This window comes from Rhipicephalus microplus, chromosome 6 (genome assembly GCF_043290135.1).
Source record: "Rhipicephalus microplus isolate Deutch F79 chromosome 6, USDA_Rmic, whole genome shotgun sequence".
In the NCBI taxonomy this organism is placed as follows: domain Eukaryota; kingdom Metazoa; phylum Arthropoda; class Arachnida; order Ixodida; family Ixodidae; genus Rhipicephalus; species Rhipicephalus microplus.
In genome coordinates this window covers 134,069,556-134,089,055 of record NC_134705.1, presented here as the reverse complement: position 1 = coordinate 134,089,055, position 19,500 = coordinate 134,069,556, and the positions used below count along the sequence as shown (strand labels likewise).

At 43.1% G+C, this 19,500-nt stretch overlaps 1 protein-coding gene and 1 long non-coding RNA gene across 2 annotated transcripts in view; both read left to right on the top strand.

The window, feature by feature from the left end:
- LOC142766029 (uncharacterized) overlaps positions 1–19,500 on the top strand; it is a 51,949-nt gene that overhangs the window by 31,473 nt on the left and 976 nt on the right. The window contains exons 7-8 of the mRNA XM_075867842.1: positions 3,000–3,029; positions 4,159–4,233. Coding sequence (XP_075723957.1) covers positions 3,000–3,029; positions 4,159–4,233 — 105 coding nt within the window. The remainder of the gene's footprint in view (positions 1–2,999; positions 3,030–4,158; positions 4,234–19,500) is intronic.
- Positions 11,068–17,736, top strand: LOC142765520 (uncharacterized). Its single transcript, XR_012884294.1, has 3 exons — positions 11,068–11,537; positions 14,278–14,533; positions 17,087–17,736. It is a non-coding gene; the product is annotated as an uncharacterized LOC142765520 (long non-coding RNA).

Genomic DNA, 19,500 nt, shown 5'->3' with positions numbered 1-19,500 from the left:
TCCGGGCCCAGATGATATTCCGTACTGAGCCTTGTGCAAACCCGAGGAATGTGCATGCAAAGGACTGTTGAGCCTTTACAACATCTCGTGGCAGGATGTCAATGTTCCTGACGACTGGAAAGTGAGCCGCTTGTTACCCATCTTGAAGCAGGGCGAATTCCCACTTGAACTCGCCTGATAACGCCCAGTAGCACTGGCCAGATGCGTAGGGAAGATAATGGAACGGATGATACCAGGCCACCTGGAGTGATTTCTTGAATACTTCAAGATTTATCTGAATTCCATAGCTGGTGTCCGATGCAACCGCTGTTTCATTGACAATGTCGTTGATCTAGTTTCGTACGTTCCGCACGAAAGATCCCGTAAGCGACTACCTACAGCTTTGTTTCTAGATGTGAAAGGCGCGTATGATAATGCCCTACATGAAGCCATTTTAAGTGCTCTTGCGGTGGTTGGCCTTGCTGGTCGAGTATTTCGGTGGATTTTGAGTTACCGGGTTGCAAGATTATTCTTCGTGTTAACAGAAGATGGCCCAACTACGCGATGCTATACTTCCAGGGGGGTTCCTCAAGGCGGAGTTTTTAGCCCGACGCTATTCAATCTTGCACTGATTGGCCTTGCTGAATACTTGCCAAGTACCATTAAAATCTGAAAATAGGCAAACTACATCTGTGTCTAGACTTCGGCAGTCACACATCCTCAAATACGTTCCGGGCTTCAAAGAGCAGCAACTACGATTGCCAACTACTTGTTAAAATAAAGTTTCAGCATATCACCAGAAAAATGCGCACTGTTGGCCTTCACTCGAAAAGCAATGACCCCTGGTGTCATCTCAATCTGCGGGCAATCAATTTCTCACGCCAGAACCTTCCGGTTTCTAGCCATCATTATTGACAGGAACCTCTGTTGGAGTGCGTATATGGCCTTTATGAAGAAGCGCCTGACCGCTATTTCCAAATTGTTCTCGTTCCTGGCAGGAAAGACGTGGGGGATGTCAGAAGACGCATTGATAGAACTCTACAGAGCCCTGTTTCTTGGTTTCCTGAGATATAGCTTGCCCGTACTTAGCAATACCTGCAAGACCAATGTTCGTGTTCTACAGGCAGTACAAGCCCAAGCACTGATAGTGCGCCTCGGTCTGCCCAGATGTGCGTCAACAGAGGTAACTATTGCAATTGCTGGTGACTATTCGATACAAACTCACATTGTTGTAGAAGTCCTGAGAGCGCACATCAGAAACTTCGCACGTGCTCCCTGCTATTACCTTGCCCTGTTGCCTTCAGAGAGGCGCCAAGCCTCGTTCGCTAAAATGATCGTGAAGTACAACGACAAACTTTTCTCGGGCTTCACTCCTGCATCTAAACCATCAATAGCCCCTTGGTGTCTTATTCGACCCACAGTGCATCTCACTGTACCATGGATCTGCAGGAAATCTGAGTTTTCGTAGCCCGTGCTGAAACAACTGTATCTTCTTGTTTTGCACAAGAAATATTCAGACACTGTACATATATATACCGATGGCTCCACGAACCGCCAGTGTTCGTTAGGTGCAGTGGTTGTACCAGCAAGAGGTGTTACCATCAGCTTTAGGACTGACCACTCCACGGCGTCTACAGCAGCGGAACTAGCTGCTTTGCGCGCTGCACTTTGTGTGGTCAATCGGGAACCACCGCAGCAATGATCAATTTTCAGCGACTCAAGGGCGGCCCTACAATCTGTGCTCTCAGCACTGCGTCGCACGCCGTACGAACAGCTTGTTTTCGAAATTCAATGCATTCTAAACACTTCACACGAGAAAGGGCATCATGTGACGTTCCAGTGGCTGCCAAGTCATTGCGGCGTCATAGAGAACGAACATGCCGATACTGCCGTGCGGGCAGCTCTCGAAGGAACACGAGAAGAAGCAATACCACTTTTGCAGACCGATGCTGCCAGTAATCTTCGACAACAAGCGCGTGAAATCACCTTTTCACTATGGTGCCGACCAAGCAACGAGACGAAACGTCAACACCACCTGTCCTCTTTGATGGCTCTCCGCATGCCCACTGGGCTCGACAAAGAGAAGCCACCCTTCTTCATCGCTTATGGCTAGGAGTGGTATTTACAAAATCCTATTTCTTTGTCATTGCAGTGGCCGAAAACGCTCTCTGCGATGCCTGTCATTGCGAAGAGACGTTACACCACATCCTGTGCGACTGTCTGCTGTTTGACATCACGAGACAGTCACTGGCGTCCACTTTTGCGCGCATCGACAACAGTCAAATGTCTGTGAACACTATTCTGTCAAGTGGCCCAGAGAAGACATTGCAACAGAAGGCGACGAAAGCTCTGCTGAAATTCCTACGCGACGCGGACTTGAACAAGCGACTGTAACAGCAACGTCACACACCGCGAAAGACAAGACTGGACTATGACTGAGTGTGCGCGCGTGTGCTGCGAAATGTGGTGTGTTTATCTATCTTCCCTCTCTGCTCTCTTTCTTTCATCTCCTCCATCTCCCTCCCATGCGCAGGGTAGCAAACCGGCTGCCTATAGGCTGGTTAACCTCTCTGCGATTCTTTTCCTCCTATTTTTTTCCTTCCTTCCTTTACCTTGTTGCTCTGCCTTTCTCTGTCTTCTTTTGAGGCATGTGAAATACCCCAGTAAGCATTGATTACATGTGATAATCTTTGTACCCTGTATTTCAGCAAGACCTTTCTTTCTTTGCAAATGCAACGAATGTACAAGCTGTTTGTGTACACCTTGCATTGGCTTCCATTGCTACTTCAACGGGTCATACTATTTACTTTATATAACAAAAGTGCTTCATTATAAGGCATGACAGAACAAAAAATTTAGCGTGATGCTTTATTGAGTCCACTATTAGTTAAGCTTACTGCCATTTAAAATGTATCCAATAAAAAATGGTGGTACAGTGTTTGTTATTATGACAAACCCTTTGAATCACAATAGCTATCAGTTTAATCTAAAACGTCGATATGTGTGCGTATTTTTTGCAGGTGTACTTCCGAAAAAAAGAGGCATCCGACGTAAGCAAGTTTTTTTTATTATAGCTGGAAGTGAATGAAATTGGACTGTCGTCCACTATCCCACGTCATTAGCACTGCCGATCGCACTGCGGTCTTTTGTTAAGCAATATAGTAGTGTTGAACTTCCAGAGACTAGGGAGATGCCATATGTATTTTTTCTGATTGTCACTGTTACCACTTCCATATAGTCACCGTTACTGCTTCGCCCCATCTCTAGTATATGATAACCATTATTATAGCATTAGGCGTACAAAATAAATCGAACTTACTTGCGGCCCCGGAAGCTCCCCAACCAAGCGGCCTCTTAGGTTCGATGGCTCTGTAATGAAAGTAGTCATAGTTAGATGTGGTTTCGTGTGTTCATCTTTCTGAAAAAAATCATAGCAGGCATCCATCTGTGTGAATTCCATGGGCTACTTTTATATTTCACACCTACGTGGTGTAGTATGTGCCTGCCCCCATGCACATTTATGATACACTGCTTCAAAACAAATATTACTAACCACCAGAAACCTACGCAGAAATTAGTACACGCAGGATATAAAAACCGACAAATTGTTAGAAAATAGAAGAGTGGGGTTCAAGTGAAGTTGTATATTTTAGGTCAAAGCATTATATGTCGCAATATACAAGAAACATGCCCTGTCAATGTGCAGTCACTAAAATGTGTAAAGTGCTTTTATAATCGTATGCGTGCCCCTGTGAGGCGTTGCTTGTCTTTTGCTCCTGTACCTTTCTTCAAGACGTATTCCTTATAAAATAAATTTTAACCCATTTTTTCATTCATTCATCGTGATCAGCGCATAATGCTAAATATACAGTTAAGCTTTGTTCTTTCTCTATGTACATTATCTACAATTCCCCTCTGTTTGCATTTAGTGTACCTCAAAAAACTAGAGCGCGTGTTTTGAAATAATAGTGGTGCTGGTACTTCAAAAATCATCCCGCTATTCACTCGAGTTTGCGTTCATTGCGCAGGGTCAAAGTCTATTACACGTTTTTTGCCTCATGGATGTCTACTTGAAAAATTGAGAAATGCCTGAACCAAACCAAGTTCACCTTGCTTAACAAGGATATATGTCTGTTGGCTTGAACAGAGTACCTTTTTAAATAAACTTTTTTTTTTCAGACATCAGTCGTGATGGGGAGTACAGGAGTGTGACCTCAAAGAATACGCCAACCGGCATGAAGAATTCTCCGAAAAGTAAGAAGCTTATATCCAAATGTTGGTCAAACTGCTTTTTGTAAGCATGTCTTCAGCGGAATGAAAAGTTATACAGCGTGTCTTTGCTGAGCTGAGAAATGAAAAAACAGAGAAATTAGCACTGCGTGGTTTTTTAGAGCACCATCATCATCAAAAGAAAAAAATCCCAGTATATTGACGAAGTGAACGATGCTGAGTGGGTGAAGCAGTTCAGTGTTACCATAAATGATCCGTGACATTGACCACTCTCGTATTTAAATGAGCAATAAGGCAGTGTACAGTGATATATTCTGTTTACTGGTATGTTGTATTGACTCATTTTGCCCTCGTTATCACTGCTTTGTGGTATTGATATAGCCTGAAGTTGTCAAAGACGGTGTCTGTGCACGTTCTCCTGGTGGTTGTTGGTTGTTTCCAGTCATACGAAATGCATCGTAGAACATATCGACACGTCATATCGCAAGACAGTCGTTTTTCGTGATTAAAATAATCATCATCACCGTCATCGTCATCATCATGGCGTATAGTGGTACCTTGCATGTGGTGTGCCGTGTTGGCAGAAAGATAGAGCACGCTCTGGAAACTGCTTGTTAATCTTCTTCATCACCATCGTCAGCGTCGTCATCATCGAAAGACGACGGCCGATATGGCAGGACCCTGAGCTCAGGGGCTTCGCCCCTGAGCGCTGAATGTTGTTCGCCTAGTTATGCACGCGGCTCAGAAGCAGCCACCACCAAGCCACACCCACTGACGTAGATCACCCGATGAAAAATTAAAACAAAAACGTTTGGTAGAGAGGCGTCTGCAGAAGTGAGTTCACTGTAAACGGACAAAACGTACTTGTGTAATTCCATTAGAGTCCTAATGTGACAAAGCATCCAATTAAAAACAAATGTAACGTAAAAATCTTTAGGATTGCTAAATGATACCTTACTGTCTTCTCAAACCATGGTCATACATTTGAACGCGCCTTCTCAAATTAGAAGTTTTTTGAGGCAGTGAAGCCTCTCAAATACGTAGAATAATACAGAGTTCAAATGTAGATTAATACAGAGTTAGAGTAAACCAGAGTGCAGATTGGAACTTTCACTAACAAAAAGTAAGTTTACGGAATCAGATGCCTTGAGTTTTTGAGAGAGAATGACCTGCCCACAAGGGAACTTCAAAGGGTCACTCTGGCCTGTATTTTTTCGTGTTTATTTTTGTGATATAAAATATGTTACACTCCAATCGCATCGTAGTCGCCGTCGGTGTTATGTCCTCAGTCGAGAACGGTTGACGTCAGGTTCCCCTCGCACGCTTCCCTCGCCGGTGCACGTTGACTTTACTGTCTTCGTAAGCCACAGCATGCCCACCACAGCGCCCGCAACTGCCGGCTTCTCTGCATGCTCAATATTCACTTCTCTCTCGCTTCCCGCTTCCACCACCCACAACACTTGAACACACGTCGAGTGGAAACGCTCTTTCGGCTCGTTTATCTGCGATGATACTTACAAGACCATTTCACTGTTTACAAACACAGACACATGATCACATCCGGTTTCGTACACCGATGTGCCTGTCTAGCATCGGTGGGCAAGAAGGGCGTTAAAAAATAGCCCACTGATTTTCTACATTTTCCTTTCCTCATTTAGCGAAATATATTTGAATATATGTTCTTTTGAGCTACATAAATAATACAAAAGATTGACTTAAACATTACGCACGTCCTTTTTGTACAACGACAGAGCGTATAGCGTTGCGAACTGCACGAGCAACATTTGCAGTCGTCACTACGCCTCATGTGAGTAACATCCCGCAAATGACGCGTTTGCTTTGCATTTCTGTTCCCCGTTCAGCGCCGAAGTTGCAACTATGACTTTGCCCGCCGAAAAAGCTCTGTATGATTAACCGTGAGAAAAAAATGATTGGCCGCGTATGCGTGCTTCGCTGCAAGCGTCGTCGAAAGACGATAGTCTTCTACCGGCCTGCTTTCGTGCATAGCGTTGCATTTTAAGCGCAGCCTAAGAAATGCTAGGTTACTTAGAATTACGCAATCATACAGTAGACACTTCCTAAGACTTTCCTACTGTTGTTGCACCTCAAATATGCGTAATATGTGTTTTTTGATCGACAATGTTCATAAGTAGGAACGCAGCCGTCAGTTCAAGATGGCTGGGCGTTCAGCAAGTGTTTAAATGCTAGTCGGGTGTCCGAATTGTGTTTTAGAAATACAGACAGACAGGCCAAGACTTATGCATTAAAGTACCCCAAGAAAGACTCAATTTCAAAACAAGCGTTGCCAAACCTTCTCGGCATGTCTTACCATGAACCAAGAGTAAGGCCACAGTATATAAGGCGCCAATCAAGCCAATAGCACTGCCTTTATTTTGGCGCTACACAGCCAACAGTACTTCTCACGGTCAATGCGGCTATCGTGGTAGCGTCAATAAAGAGATAAACTCAAGGCAGGGGCGATGTTGCCCCGCGCACGCTCACATGGCAACTATCTAGCCTGCAGATGTCAATCGTGCTGCTCCAAGTCGTACACTCCGTCGTTCTAGGCATGTGTGTTGACCGCTGTACATTGACACTCTCATTTTCCGGGTGCAGGTTCATCCAAATAAAGATTTGGGTGATTCGCAGTCTTGCTGTAGCCTTTTTGAACGTCGCAATCACATGACAACATACCCAGTGACCTAGTTTTTGCGCCGAGGACAGCATGGTCACTAGAAGGGACTTGAGCTTAAAAATCAAGAACTGTCAATCACCTCAAGCGGCAGGGCTTTTAGGAAATTTCTGCCTAACGGCATTTCAATATTCAGCTACCTCATCTTGTTACTAGAGACGTGTCACATCTCAGGAACATTTCAACGCCAAGTTTCACCATGGTTGTACTAGCTGGATTGATTGCATTTGGTCATCCCTTGGCGGGAGAAAAAGTAAGAACCTATAAATAGTATAACAGTGGCTATTGAGCGAGTGTTCGTGCTAGCATGTTCATAAGCCATAAATATGCCTGATTAAAAACAAGAAACTGTACTCCTGGGACACACCGTTCCGAGTCTCTTTCTAAACCTCTTTTCAAAGACGGTTTTCAAAGCGAGCAGCCCCTTCTTGCAACTCACGAGCACGCTTTTCATAATATTTCTATTTACGTTCCGCGAGCTACTAATCACATTTCCTTGTTCTTTGACGGAGCAAAGCCCCATTGAAACAGCGTGTAAACCTTTGAAATATGCGGATGTATACGAGTGAAATCCGGAACTCTGCTATTTTGAGGATAGGGCCCGGCGTTTGTGTTGGCATTTCGCTATACCTTTGACAGGTGCACTTGTATAGTCGAGCTAAATCATCAATGCTTCCTAGCTCATGAACGACTTCTCTACGTTGGTGCCATTGTTTAGTGAACGCTTAACATTTCACGACACTTATTTAGTTTTATTTCTGTGGATCGCAGCCGTGTGGACGTCCGCTAATAAAAAAATAAATAACATTGAAGCCTATCACTGACACTTCACAAGCCCCACTACCTGAAAGCGCTCTCCATTCCAGAAGAAAGATTATTGATAATATCTGAAGCTTTACGTCTTAAATGTTTCTAAAAGTAAGCGACTTCATTTAACATAGCACATAATATAAAAAAGACGTTTCATACATTGCAGATGTCATGCTTGAGCTGCTATTATGAAACAGGCGTTCGTTATGCGATTGAACTAAAAGTGCAATGTGAAATCATGTCAACATCAAAATGTTTTTCAAGCTCCTGCTTGTCAATTTGTGAGAAATATTACATAACCTTCAAAGAAACCAGAAATGCCGCACTCTTATACAGGCGCAAGTTGCTGAACAATTGCGATTCCGACTGCATGTCAATGTGCATATTTTCCGAGAAACGTTCTTTCGCGGAAAAAAAATGAGGTGTGGCTTAGAGTATTGAATAGTATCTATGTAGAAGCCTGGTACAAGCCAGAAAATGACACGTTGTATTAGAAAAATACGTTTTCGTAAATTGAAACATAGCCTGTCTATCTATAGGCGTTAGTTTTCTTCTGTTGCGCTAGGATTTTTTTTTTGGCTAAGTTATGATTCGTTTGTACTTACGCGCACAACTTTCTCTTTTATTGGTGTGTTAATGATAAGGACACTGTGGACGTATTTTTGCCGTCGGCGTTACCGTCATGTTCTGTATATGATCCACGTCCGTAAAATTTCATCGTACATCGCACGTTCTGCCCGCAGATAAAAGTGCCCAAGCGGGGATGATGGACGCAGCCAAGGCGGATACTAAACGAGCCAATCCACCTCCATTGTTCGGAGGGCACCTGCGATAATATCGCCCCATTTGCGGCGCGCGAGTTGAAGGCTGCTGAAGCAGGCAGACAACGCTTGCCCTGTTTAGCAGTGTGAAAGGACGTAACAGAAGGTGGGGGGAGTTCGTTGCTCAAAAAGTGAAGGTGGAATTCGACTCTAACAGCGCGGTCGCACTATCTGGGCAGGCATGAGCAGGTGGATCTTGTGCCCGTCCACGTGCTGCGTTATCAACGCGAAGAAACTGCGCGAAATCCTCGTTTCTTCCTGGAGTGGCCGTACTTTTTTAGACGAGCGTATTATAGAGTTATATCAGACTGGATCCAAAAAAGTTAACTGCCATTTTTGCTTACTCTAATACTACCATTTCTTGCTATGGCATTCATTGATTTGCCCTTGAGATAATGCTAATTATGCCCCGAATTCTTTCGCAAAAATATAGCCTTATTGGAAGGAATGGCAATAACACACCACTGTTCGTTTAAACAAGAGCATGCCCGCGTTGTTACATTATGCAGATGAAAATAAAGAAAAGCCGGCACGCATTCTTTCGTAATTAAAAGTGAAGCTACTTTCATGCGGAGTCCTATCTTTATTATATTGTTCACCATATTCATCATTCTAGGGCAGTCGGCAGTGCGTCGAATGTTGCATATGCCATTATACCCCTCACCTCTGCATTTCCTAGCTTGAAGACACAACGAAATAACGGAATCTTAAAAATATACCATATTCATTTTGGATTCAGGGAGACTGGAAAATTTAAAAGAAACGTGATATATGAAATATAACTAAACACTGACCGATAATAAGAAAAATGATAAGCAAAGAAAGTATCCAAGATGCAGCCTGGGAGTCGCTTGGAGGAGAAAATGCGAAATACTGAGAGAGAGAGAGAGGAAACTTTATTAGAACTTGGCCGGCACACAGTAAACCGATTCTGACCCTTAAGGGTGTCAAAAGAGTGCCGACACCCTAAGCACACCCTTTGAGCACCCTATTCGCGTCTCAGCACCCTACAAGTGGAACCTTAAGGGTGAACACATCAAAAGGGTGAAAACTAGGGTGCAAAAAGGGTGCAACAACTAATGGGTGCTGATGAGCACCCATTAGGGTGCACAGTCACCGACAAAGCTTTGTGAGTAACGTGGTCATAGAGCATAACCAAGAGCTTTTAGATGTCTACTGATTAGACACCATGGTCTCATTAATAGCCCCACCGCAGCAACGGATATCTGAACAACGATAGTGCCCGGCTGAACGTAAGTTCTGCACTGGTTCTTGCATTCTTGCTGCCTTTTTCTCGTCGCCTCACGGCCGGCGCTGACCAAGCCACGCGCTACAAGCTCACTAGCCAATGGCGGAGTACGCAGCTTGTAGAGCTACAACAGGATTGTGACTTACACATATAGAGCTCTCGGCCTTGTTTGCGCCTAACATTGAAAACAAAGCTTCGTCCATGACAGTATATATAAAGCATACATTTCTTAATGCAAAGAAATACAAACCAACAAGACCGTGGTAGATAAAATAGTTTTTGTGTTGTACAAATATTTGTTAACCTTACAATGTATCAGTTGACACGTGTTACCGAATTTTATGGCGGGCTATGGACTTTGACGTTTTAATATTATAACATTAAAGAAACGTTTTCTTGATTTTCTTCATAGAAATATTATTCAAAGCAAGTTAAAATGAGCCTTGACTAAAACATTTTCCTAAAGAAAATTCACTAAAGACAGCTAAAATATTGCTTGCCAACTAATACGCTTATTTTGTTGTGACAAATTTTGCTTGCTGCCTGTACTTTGTACTAATATACAACCGCTTTAACACTGTTTTTAACAGCCAGCATAACCACTCAACCAATGTACAGATGTTAACAAGGTATCGGTACAAGAAATACGCAAGCAACCAAACGTTTTAAATTTCGCGCGCTTTTTCACATTTCAAATTTCGCGCAAATACGCGTTATGTGATTTTGTCATTTTCAAAGAAAAAAAATATTCTATGCAATACACACTAGCGTATCTTCTATTTTCACTATTTTTACTTAAAATTTAAGCAGAAATGATGTATTTACTTATCATATAAAAAATTATGTGCGCAAATGCGGATCGGTGGCGTCAGCAGGACAGAAATGGCGGTATCTTCCTGGAGGCCGCAACGGCCGTGTGCCGAGCGTTTAAAGTCGATTTTTAGATGCGGAAGCATCTTATACTCGCGCCTTGTAGTGCGCCGTCCGCGCCGTCCGCGCCGTCCGCACCGCTTCTCGAACATTCGACAGCTGACGCGCGCGCATGCGCCGTCGCGCCGTCGCCCACTCTTCCACCATCTGTGCATCCCTTCCTCCTCTACACACCGCGCGTGCTTCACTCCTCCACCATCTGTGCACCCTTCCTCCTCTACATACCGCGTTCGACATCTACAATTCTCCTGATTCTCCAGTGGACGCGCATGTGGCGTCGCGCTTCGAGAACATTCAACAGCTGACAGCGCATGCGCCGTCGAGCTGTATATATACTCAAGGTCGGCGCTCGCTCGCTCAGTTGCCGCTCGTCGGTTGGTTTGTACGGCGCGTCGACGTCCAAGGTCGCGGTGAAATGAATTCCAACGAATCCACAAACACAATGATCGACGTCCCTTCGACCAGCGCCGCCCTTTCGCATACGTGTGTACGTGTTCACTCATTTAACACCCCCTCCTACAACCACGTTAACCAATTTAGCCATCGACCCAAGTAAGTCGCAATTTACCACCCCATTTCACAACCACGTTAACCAATTTAGCCATCGACCCAAGTAAGTCACACTTTAACACCCCGTTAACCAATTATATGCTCCGCATCCTCCTCAGTGTTCCCCCGAGGGAAGCTGCGGGCAATTTTTTTATGTTGTTCAAAGTGTGCTTGCGCTGTCTTTCGTGTTCTGTCGGTGCTGCTTGTTACGAAGATGCACTATACTCAAGAGAGGACCGGCTGCTTTGTACCGTCGAGCGCTCGCCAAACTGAAAAGGTAGGTGGATGTTACTGCTGTCGACGCTTTGTTTTTTGCTTCTACGGCCAGGCCGCGGCATGCCCGATCCAGTGTGCTTCCGCTCGCGTCCTCGGCTCCTCCCGCGGTTAACACCAAAAGCGCTATAGTATAGTAACGTTGTGAACTAATGTTTTTATAGCTGGTAGACGATAAGTGAGTTTTTATTAACATAGCGAGCCTGCCGGCGTGTCTGATTTCATTAGGCTCAAGTCTAAGCTAAGGGACGGTACGCGCGGGTGAATTTGTTCTGTGGGGAAGGAGATTAAAGCAATGTGCGCTGTGATGCTGTGACTCGGCGGGTGATGCTCTTCACTATGAATCACTATATTTTTGCAATGCCGTCGGAAGCGGTTCGGGGACTGCGCATGGAAGCCGTAAGCGTCGTCTGTGTGTCGCGTGCGTTTGAGTATTCCGGTGATTCGCGTTGAATTAGATCTTTACGTATTTAATTTAGAAGAATGGAGAAGAATAACGTGGTGTCCGCGTTGGTATTTATGCGGCCTTGTTCGTTTTCTGTGCCAAAGAAGTATATGAAGAAAGTTTTATATGTTACGCGTCCTCTTTTCAACAGCTACATGATCATTAAGTGTGTGTGACTACTATAAGGTAGATGTGTTATCCTGTGTGACCAAATGTGTTTGCATCCACCGGGCACGTATAATACTAAATTACCATGATATTCAGCTTAATTAAGTGTGCGTAAACTTGACACAGCGTGCTGTAGGTGCGGTTCTCAAAGCGTGCAATTACGCCTGGGTCAATACATTTTCTCTATGAGTGGCCGAATAGCCGTACCTTAGCTGTGCAAGCGCTAGGTTGAGCAGTAGTTCACTCGTTCTAGTGCAATTTTGGTGGTACTGCTTGTTCCCCCCCTGTTCACATATCATTGCATTTTTCTGGTCTGTAAAAGAATTGTGGGCGCTGCAGCCGCTTTGGAGTTAAAACTTTGCCGAATACCTATACGTCTACAAACATTCTAAAACTAAGTTCTACCAAAACTTCCAATGGCACTTTCGAATACAAGTGTATCGCTTTATCTGATATCATAAATTCTTTATGACCTCGCTGCAGATTTACAAGTGACCTGTGATATGTGCAGTGGATGAATGCCTAATTTATTGCTCAAAACACAATAAGGTTATACATCACAGTATACGTGCCAAAGGCGTGCATATGTTGCTGCTGACATGCAAACTTAGACATTGTATTTATCTAGGAATGAACAAATCTAAACTGCCATTTTTTGAAGATGTATGCATCAGACCAATTGAATAATATCAAAAATAATGTTCACCAAAAGATTGTTGTTTATTGCCTTGCACCGACGTCACTAAAACCGCCTTGTTGGTACTTAGACCACATGGTGGGATGCAAGATTCATGACGTCATATTGAATGTTAATGTCACATGATATGCAAGGTAAATTGTTATTAGCATACAGAGGCCAATAACGTTATGGCCTCATCGTTATCATAATGAAGCAGGTTAGGCAATATGTGATTCTGCTGCCTTTACATCATGTTTGGAAACCATTACGTTATGTAGCTATCTGCAGTGTCTGAGATCCTGGTTGCCGGTCAATATTGCAGAAGCTTGTCTGCTTCATTGTGATGGCATGGGGTTCAAGATTGATGTTTTGTCTTGGCGTTTCCACTTTTCCTCCCCTATGGTCATTAGACAGCTTGGGCTGTTTGATTAGAAGTGAGGAGTAGTGCCTCTTTAGCCGACCAGAACAATTTAGATCAATGATCACTATGAAGCAGCACACAATATTCATTTAGTGAACTCAATATCAGGCAAATTATAAACGTCCGAATGTTAGCCGTTTGAAGGAAGCTTCATTCGTTGAACTCATGAGAATAAATGGTAGAGAAAGAAAGGCAGGGAGGTTAGCCAGACCAGCAAAGACGGTCTATCACCCTACACGGGGGAACAGAGAGATTGAAGTCCTGTCGCAGTGGTCCAGTCGCTAAGGTACTCGGTTTCTAACCCGAAGGTCGCAGGATGATATTCCGGCCTTGCTGGCTGCTTTTTCGATAAAGGTGAAAATGCTGTAGGCCTGTGCTCTCAGATTTGTGTGCACATTAAAGAACCCCAGGTGGTCGAAATTTCTGGAGCCCTCCAATACCTTGGTAAAAAATTCATGTGTCAGTATTGCTTTAATTTTATGCTTTATCTGCAGTGGATGCATATGCGCATACTGACATGTATATGCAGTGGTATTGCAATTTTACGGAATAAAATATTCATATGGTGCATATTGCATGGCATTTACTTAAGAAACACATCACATGGGTATCATAACTACAGAAATGCAAATGTGCCTCTATGGATGCACTCGTGCATATATTTGGTCAGCTTCAAGAACAGAATTTATTGATTGCAGGCAACAGCATTACTCATGCATGCTTATCTCTTAATTACGCGCAGTCGATACAGCTAAAAGGGGGTGTCTTTATCTAAGAGTTCTAACTTCATCTTCGTGCATGAGTGAGCTATAAAGGTGAATGAAAATTCACATGTATGACATCGACATGAAAAGCTCTGCAGCAGCATGTTTTTCGTTGTATTTATACTGCAGCATGCCCTTTTTGTATTTCTCAGTTGCGTGCTACTAAATATATGTTGGCCATGCGTTTCTAGCCATTCACTGCAATTTGGCAAGCAGCGCATGCAGTCTAGACAAACCTCACTAAAATATTTTTTTGCACTGGTGCAGAAATTCTTCGGCACGGTCTGTCATTTCATTTGAGTGAGGCTGCTCAAGGAAATTTCCTGACAAGGTCAAGGAGCCCAACCACCAGCGAACTCTGAACCATTGTTTCAAGCATCAGCTCTGTTCACCCTGCTTATGCGCTGTGCCTCACCAAGCTACTGGACGCTGCCTACTTATATGAAATGCTCTCCATATTCTCTTCAGTTTGGCAGCAGTGTGTGTGGTCTTCACAGTGCTTGCCAAAATCATTTTTGCACAGGTGAGACACTTATTTCTTGCTTTAATTGTGTTAGTATTACTGCATGCACTCCTGCCAAGCAAGAATACTAATGTTTCCTGTGAATTCTTTGTCATGGTAAACAGAGGATTTCAAGCACAAAATTCATACTGAACTTTGGTCCTTCAAGAAGTGTGGAACGAAGGTGGTGACAATGTCAAGGCGCTCTCTTTAGAAATAAAGGCTTTGCATGAAGAGCCTGTCGCACTTTGAAACAGGCACAAAAAACTTCCAGGTGAAAATAAGCAACTTCAGATGAAAATTGAAGAAATTACACTGTATTCAAGGTTGAACTATCCGACATCAAAGGCGTCTCAGATGAAGGCTTTCTTTTGATGCTGTCCGAAATTTTTGGGCGATCATGGAAAAACCATTACTCGTGATGATATTGACATTGCAGACAGAGTAGGAACAAACAAGCCTAGTTTGAAAAAGAAATAGTAGTGCATTATGAACGATGTTACATATGAAATGTTCTGGATAAGACAAAAAACTTACGTCTGTCTACAGTGGCCCTTCCTTTTAGATCAAGTAGTCGGATTTATGTCAACGAACACTTGACAAGACAAGGTAAGCAATTAGTTAGAGCACGAATGCAAAAAAAAACAAGTAGGATGGAGGTTCAATTGGATGCAAAGCACGAAATTTATAGCGAAAAAAATTGGAAACATTAGCAATTTTAAAGACTGCCTTCTTAGAAGATCTGGCGAAACGCCATGTTGATGCCTTCAGAGCCACACTTTTCTTGAGCTTGCAATGTCAGTAAACTATGACTGACATGGCAGAATTTCGATACCTAGATAGTGAAAAAGGCCACCAGCTATCTTCAATGCCTTTACCTTAAATGCTCTTAGCATTATAAATAAGACTAGTAGCTTGTGTCTCTATTTCGATGACATTTCGGTAAAAGTTGATGCCATTATTTTGACATAATCCTTGTATTTTTTTGTGCGATACAGCCCACCAAAAATACCAGGGTACAATTATCATGACATTGTGTAGTTGATGAAATGAGAAAAAGGAATAGCGCTGTACATCTAACGTTAATTTTTGGCCGATGTCAATAGACTTCCGTGTGTTAAGCCCTGTGTTGAGTGTCTAGTAGTACGACTTGGGGGTTTTGTTTTGCAGCAATTAGCACGCCTCCATTAGGTCATAAGTAGGAAGTTTGAGTTTCTGGAAACTAGGTAACTTGATTTTTCGGTCACAGATGCACAGACGATTTTTCGCTCACAACCAACGGGGCAGACGCCGGCGGCGGGGTTTCTGCGACACGAGCTCTTCAACGCTATCGTGTTAAAAAGCTGACATGTGCAGCATTGACCAAATGAATGCAAAGAATAAAGTCAAGTGTCCTAGCAGGAATCGAAACCTAGTATTCTGCTTGGTAATTAAGTATTCTACCACTGAGCCATGCCCAGCCTCGGTTATACTTTCTAAATAGTCTCAAATGTTTGTGTAACATCAACTGTCATTGCAGTAATGGCTATCAAATTTTATAACTATTACATGTGCACTCTTATGATGCAGCCGTGAGGTCGAATCAAAGTCAATTGTAGTCAGGCACCATCCTGTGAAGTATTTGTGTAGCAATGTTGAGGGCTACCATCGTCGCGAGTGCCAGCGCAAACACCAGTGCTTCATACCAGCCTACCAATTCTAGTGTGGCTAATATCCATGTTTCTGTTGGCATCGTTACGAAACAGCAAATAACTGCTAATGTTTTCAAAGGTGTGACATCTCCCCATAACAAATGAAACATATGCGGCTGTTCAACATATGTGTGTGTGAGAATTTGTACTTATATTGAGCTCCACTTCATAATATCGCTCAATAAAAAAATTAAAATACATGTTATGCGTGTTTTGCATAACATCGATTCCCAAAGTATGTGAGGTCTGCAAAATTTTTAGCATCAATTTTGTAACCTAAATGCTACCATAAACAATTATTTATTGAACATGAACAGCTGGACTGCAACATACTAAATTTAGGTATTAGGAAAATTGAATATGTTCTTGACTACAGCATACCTAACAGGCAAATACTAGTACTACATACATGACACACTATTGTAGAGCTAGAATAGAATATTGCTTATTGGCGTTTTACAATTCTTTAAAAACCCTGATTAACTTCAGTGCCTTATTCGGTTTGTTCAAATCGGATGTGCGCAATTACTTGATGAATAGCTTTTTACTCAAACCTAACTCATGTTTCACGTGTGCATCATGCTGAATCATTGCTCAGATGTTTCTTGTGTATATATTTCATTTCTACTATGCTGTTTGTTTTTGTATGTGAAATCTGTTGTACATGCTACCCTCTGTAGGCCCCCAGGTACTGTCAAGTTGTTCACACAGTTTTTTGCCTGGGGGACCTCCAACAAGCATGTTTTCCGTTGAAAACAAAGCGGATTTTGATGCTGACTTCTACTCACATAGAACTAAGAACACTCCAGCATGTCAAAGCATATTGTATCTTGGACAGTCTGTCTTGTGAAACTCTTAGTGATTACTTCTGTCTTTATTTTAGGCTTCCGGGTGCGGATGTGCTGTAGAGAAGGAGCGCCCTGACCACACTTTTGTAAAAGGAACCAAAGTCGCCTGGGCAGCTGAAGATGGATTGTGCAAGTGTTTGAATGATCACATTATATTAGTCCAACACCACTTGCATTACTTTGCCAATATTTGTGATTTTGTAACGCACAAGTTTAGAAACACACACACTTATATAAAGGGAGAGCTGTAAATAAGCCTTGAGCAAGTTTGTAGTCAAGGCTTTTAGCATGATGATCAAAGCATGTTATATAAGCCCACATGTTTTACCACACACCTACTTTCCTATCTATTTTGTTTTTCAATTTTGTGGGCACTGGCAACACCCTCAATAAGCGCCTTTGGACTGCTGGTGCCTCTAACTTATATTTTTGTTCTAAATAATTTATTTGTTACCTACTATGCAAGGAGGGAAGTCAGAATGTTAAAAGTTAAAAAAGAAGTCTCGTCACAAAAAAGCTGTCTACTCGTAAAAAAAAAGATTTGAAAAACAGAAGATTGATCCTCACTCACAAAGATCTCACCATTACAATCGATGCAGAAGGTCATAGCTCATGTTTACTATTGTCAATATTTTTCGGTTGTATGCTATGTACAATAAAATAGTGACTATTTGCATCATGTTAATTTATTTGTCGTAAATTTTTGTTGGGGCCTAATATCTTGCATTCTCACATGCATAAAAGCTCACGTCTGCTACACATAATTTAAAAAAGCGCAATCTGTATTTAGTGCATATCATCTGTGTGTCTTTCAAAGTGAGTATATGGCATTTGAAATAATCACCAGTATTCGAAACTTGTGAATTTTTAATTTGCAGGCATGCATGTCTGTATGGTGACCAAGCATCCATAAATTGTGCATGCATGTGCGCAGCAAGGGGCCTTGAATAGATTACATTCATTCTGGACCAAAAATAAGTATCACAGGCCATATACGCACTCTGGGATCAATTTCATGATTATTGAAACACACATATTTATTCAAAATAGCTTGCTTTAAGGTATATATTTACATATTGTCTACTTCCACCTTGAACATTGCACCATGCATCCGGCACTCTACCGAGCGCTTCTTGAGGGCACTTTGGTAACTAGTACACAAACGTACAGACAGCTGTAAGTGGGCCTCCACTTTGTTGACTGCTGGAGAACGGCGGCTTCGCCAAATTACACTTCCTTTGTGGTGAAGCTAACTTTGCTCTTGCAACAGTACAAGCTTATCTAAAATTCGACACTGTTCTTCAGAAGTGCAGCTTGTTCAATCCAGAGCAGCCAAAAACGAAAACCCGAGGAACAGTGCCGGATTCTCTATTTGCCTACACATAGAGAAAGCAAAACACTGGAGCCAACTTACCAGTAGCTTCACTGCAGAGACACTGTGTTTTAAAAGACGATGATGCAAAAGCCCCACCTAGAGCTGTCACTGTGTTTCAGTGCTAGTTTCATAAGCGCCTGCGGAAGGCACTCTGTGGAGGGCCGGCCACGTGCATGGTGCACGTGCTCAGGGTGGAATGAACGACTTAGTACATTTGTTCAAGTACTAACAAACCGTATGTGGGCTGTCACTCAGCATGGTCTACAGAGTATACAGCAATCTGCATTTTTAGCCATCTCCAGCATCAATCCTAGATTTGGCCCACTGGTACGTCGATGTGGAGCACCCTTCCAGCACCCATTTGAAAGGGTGTTATGACATCACAGCACCTTTTTTTAAAGGGTGCACTCATTACACCCTTCAAAATTTTTGCTCTGCACCCTTTTCTTAAGGCTGCTGAGCTCTGCACCCTTTCTCAGCACCCTTTTTTGAACACCCAATAGGGAGCAAAGGGTGTTCGTCTGGCGACAAGCTCATTTACACCCTTAAGGGTCAGATTTGGTTTAGTGTGCAGCTTGGTCTTGGTGGCCTAGATGGCGGCGCTGAGTCCCTGAACTCGGGCGGCATCTTCGGCCTGCCGGACAGCCCACACCTGGTCGTTGAGCTCCGAGCCTCTGAGCGCCGCCTCCCAGCGGCGGCGTCGCCGACGGAGAAGGTCCCCCGCGGCTCCCGCAGACGGGACGGCGGCGGGAACTCTGAAGTCTCAACACTTGCTTTTGTCCATTAGCTAGATATTTGAATATATAGCTTCCATGAAGATACGATATAGAAAAATTTTGTTCACATGAGATGGTAAAACACCAACGAGATGCTAGAAATTATTCAACCCCGGTTATCTGCAACATGTCATGGTTGACCTAGTTTGTAGAGACTCAAAAAAAAAAGTTAAGCGTGCATACAAGAAGATAAATCTGGCTTTGTATTGTCTGTGTACTTTTGAAGAAGCGCCACAAGCGTTAACAGTTAACTCACCCTATAAGCTGTGTCTGGCATTCAGGATGCCCCGCTGTTCAC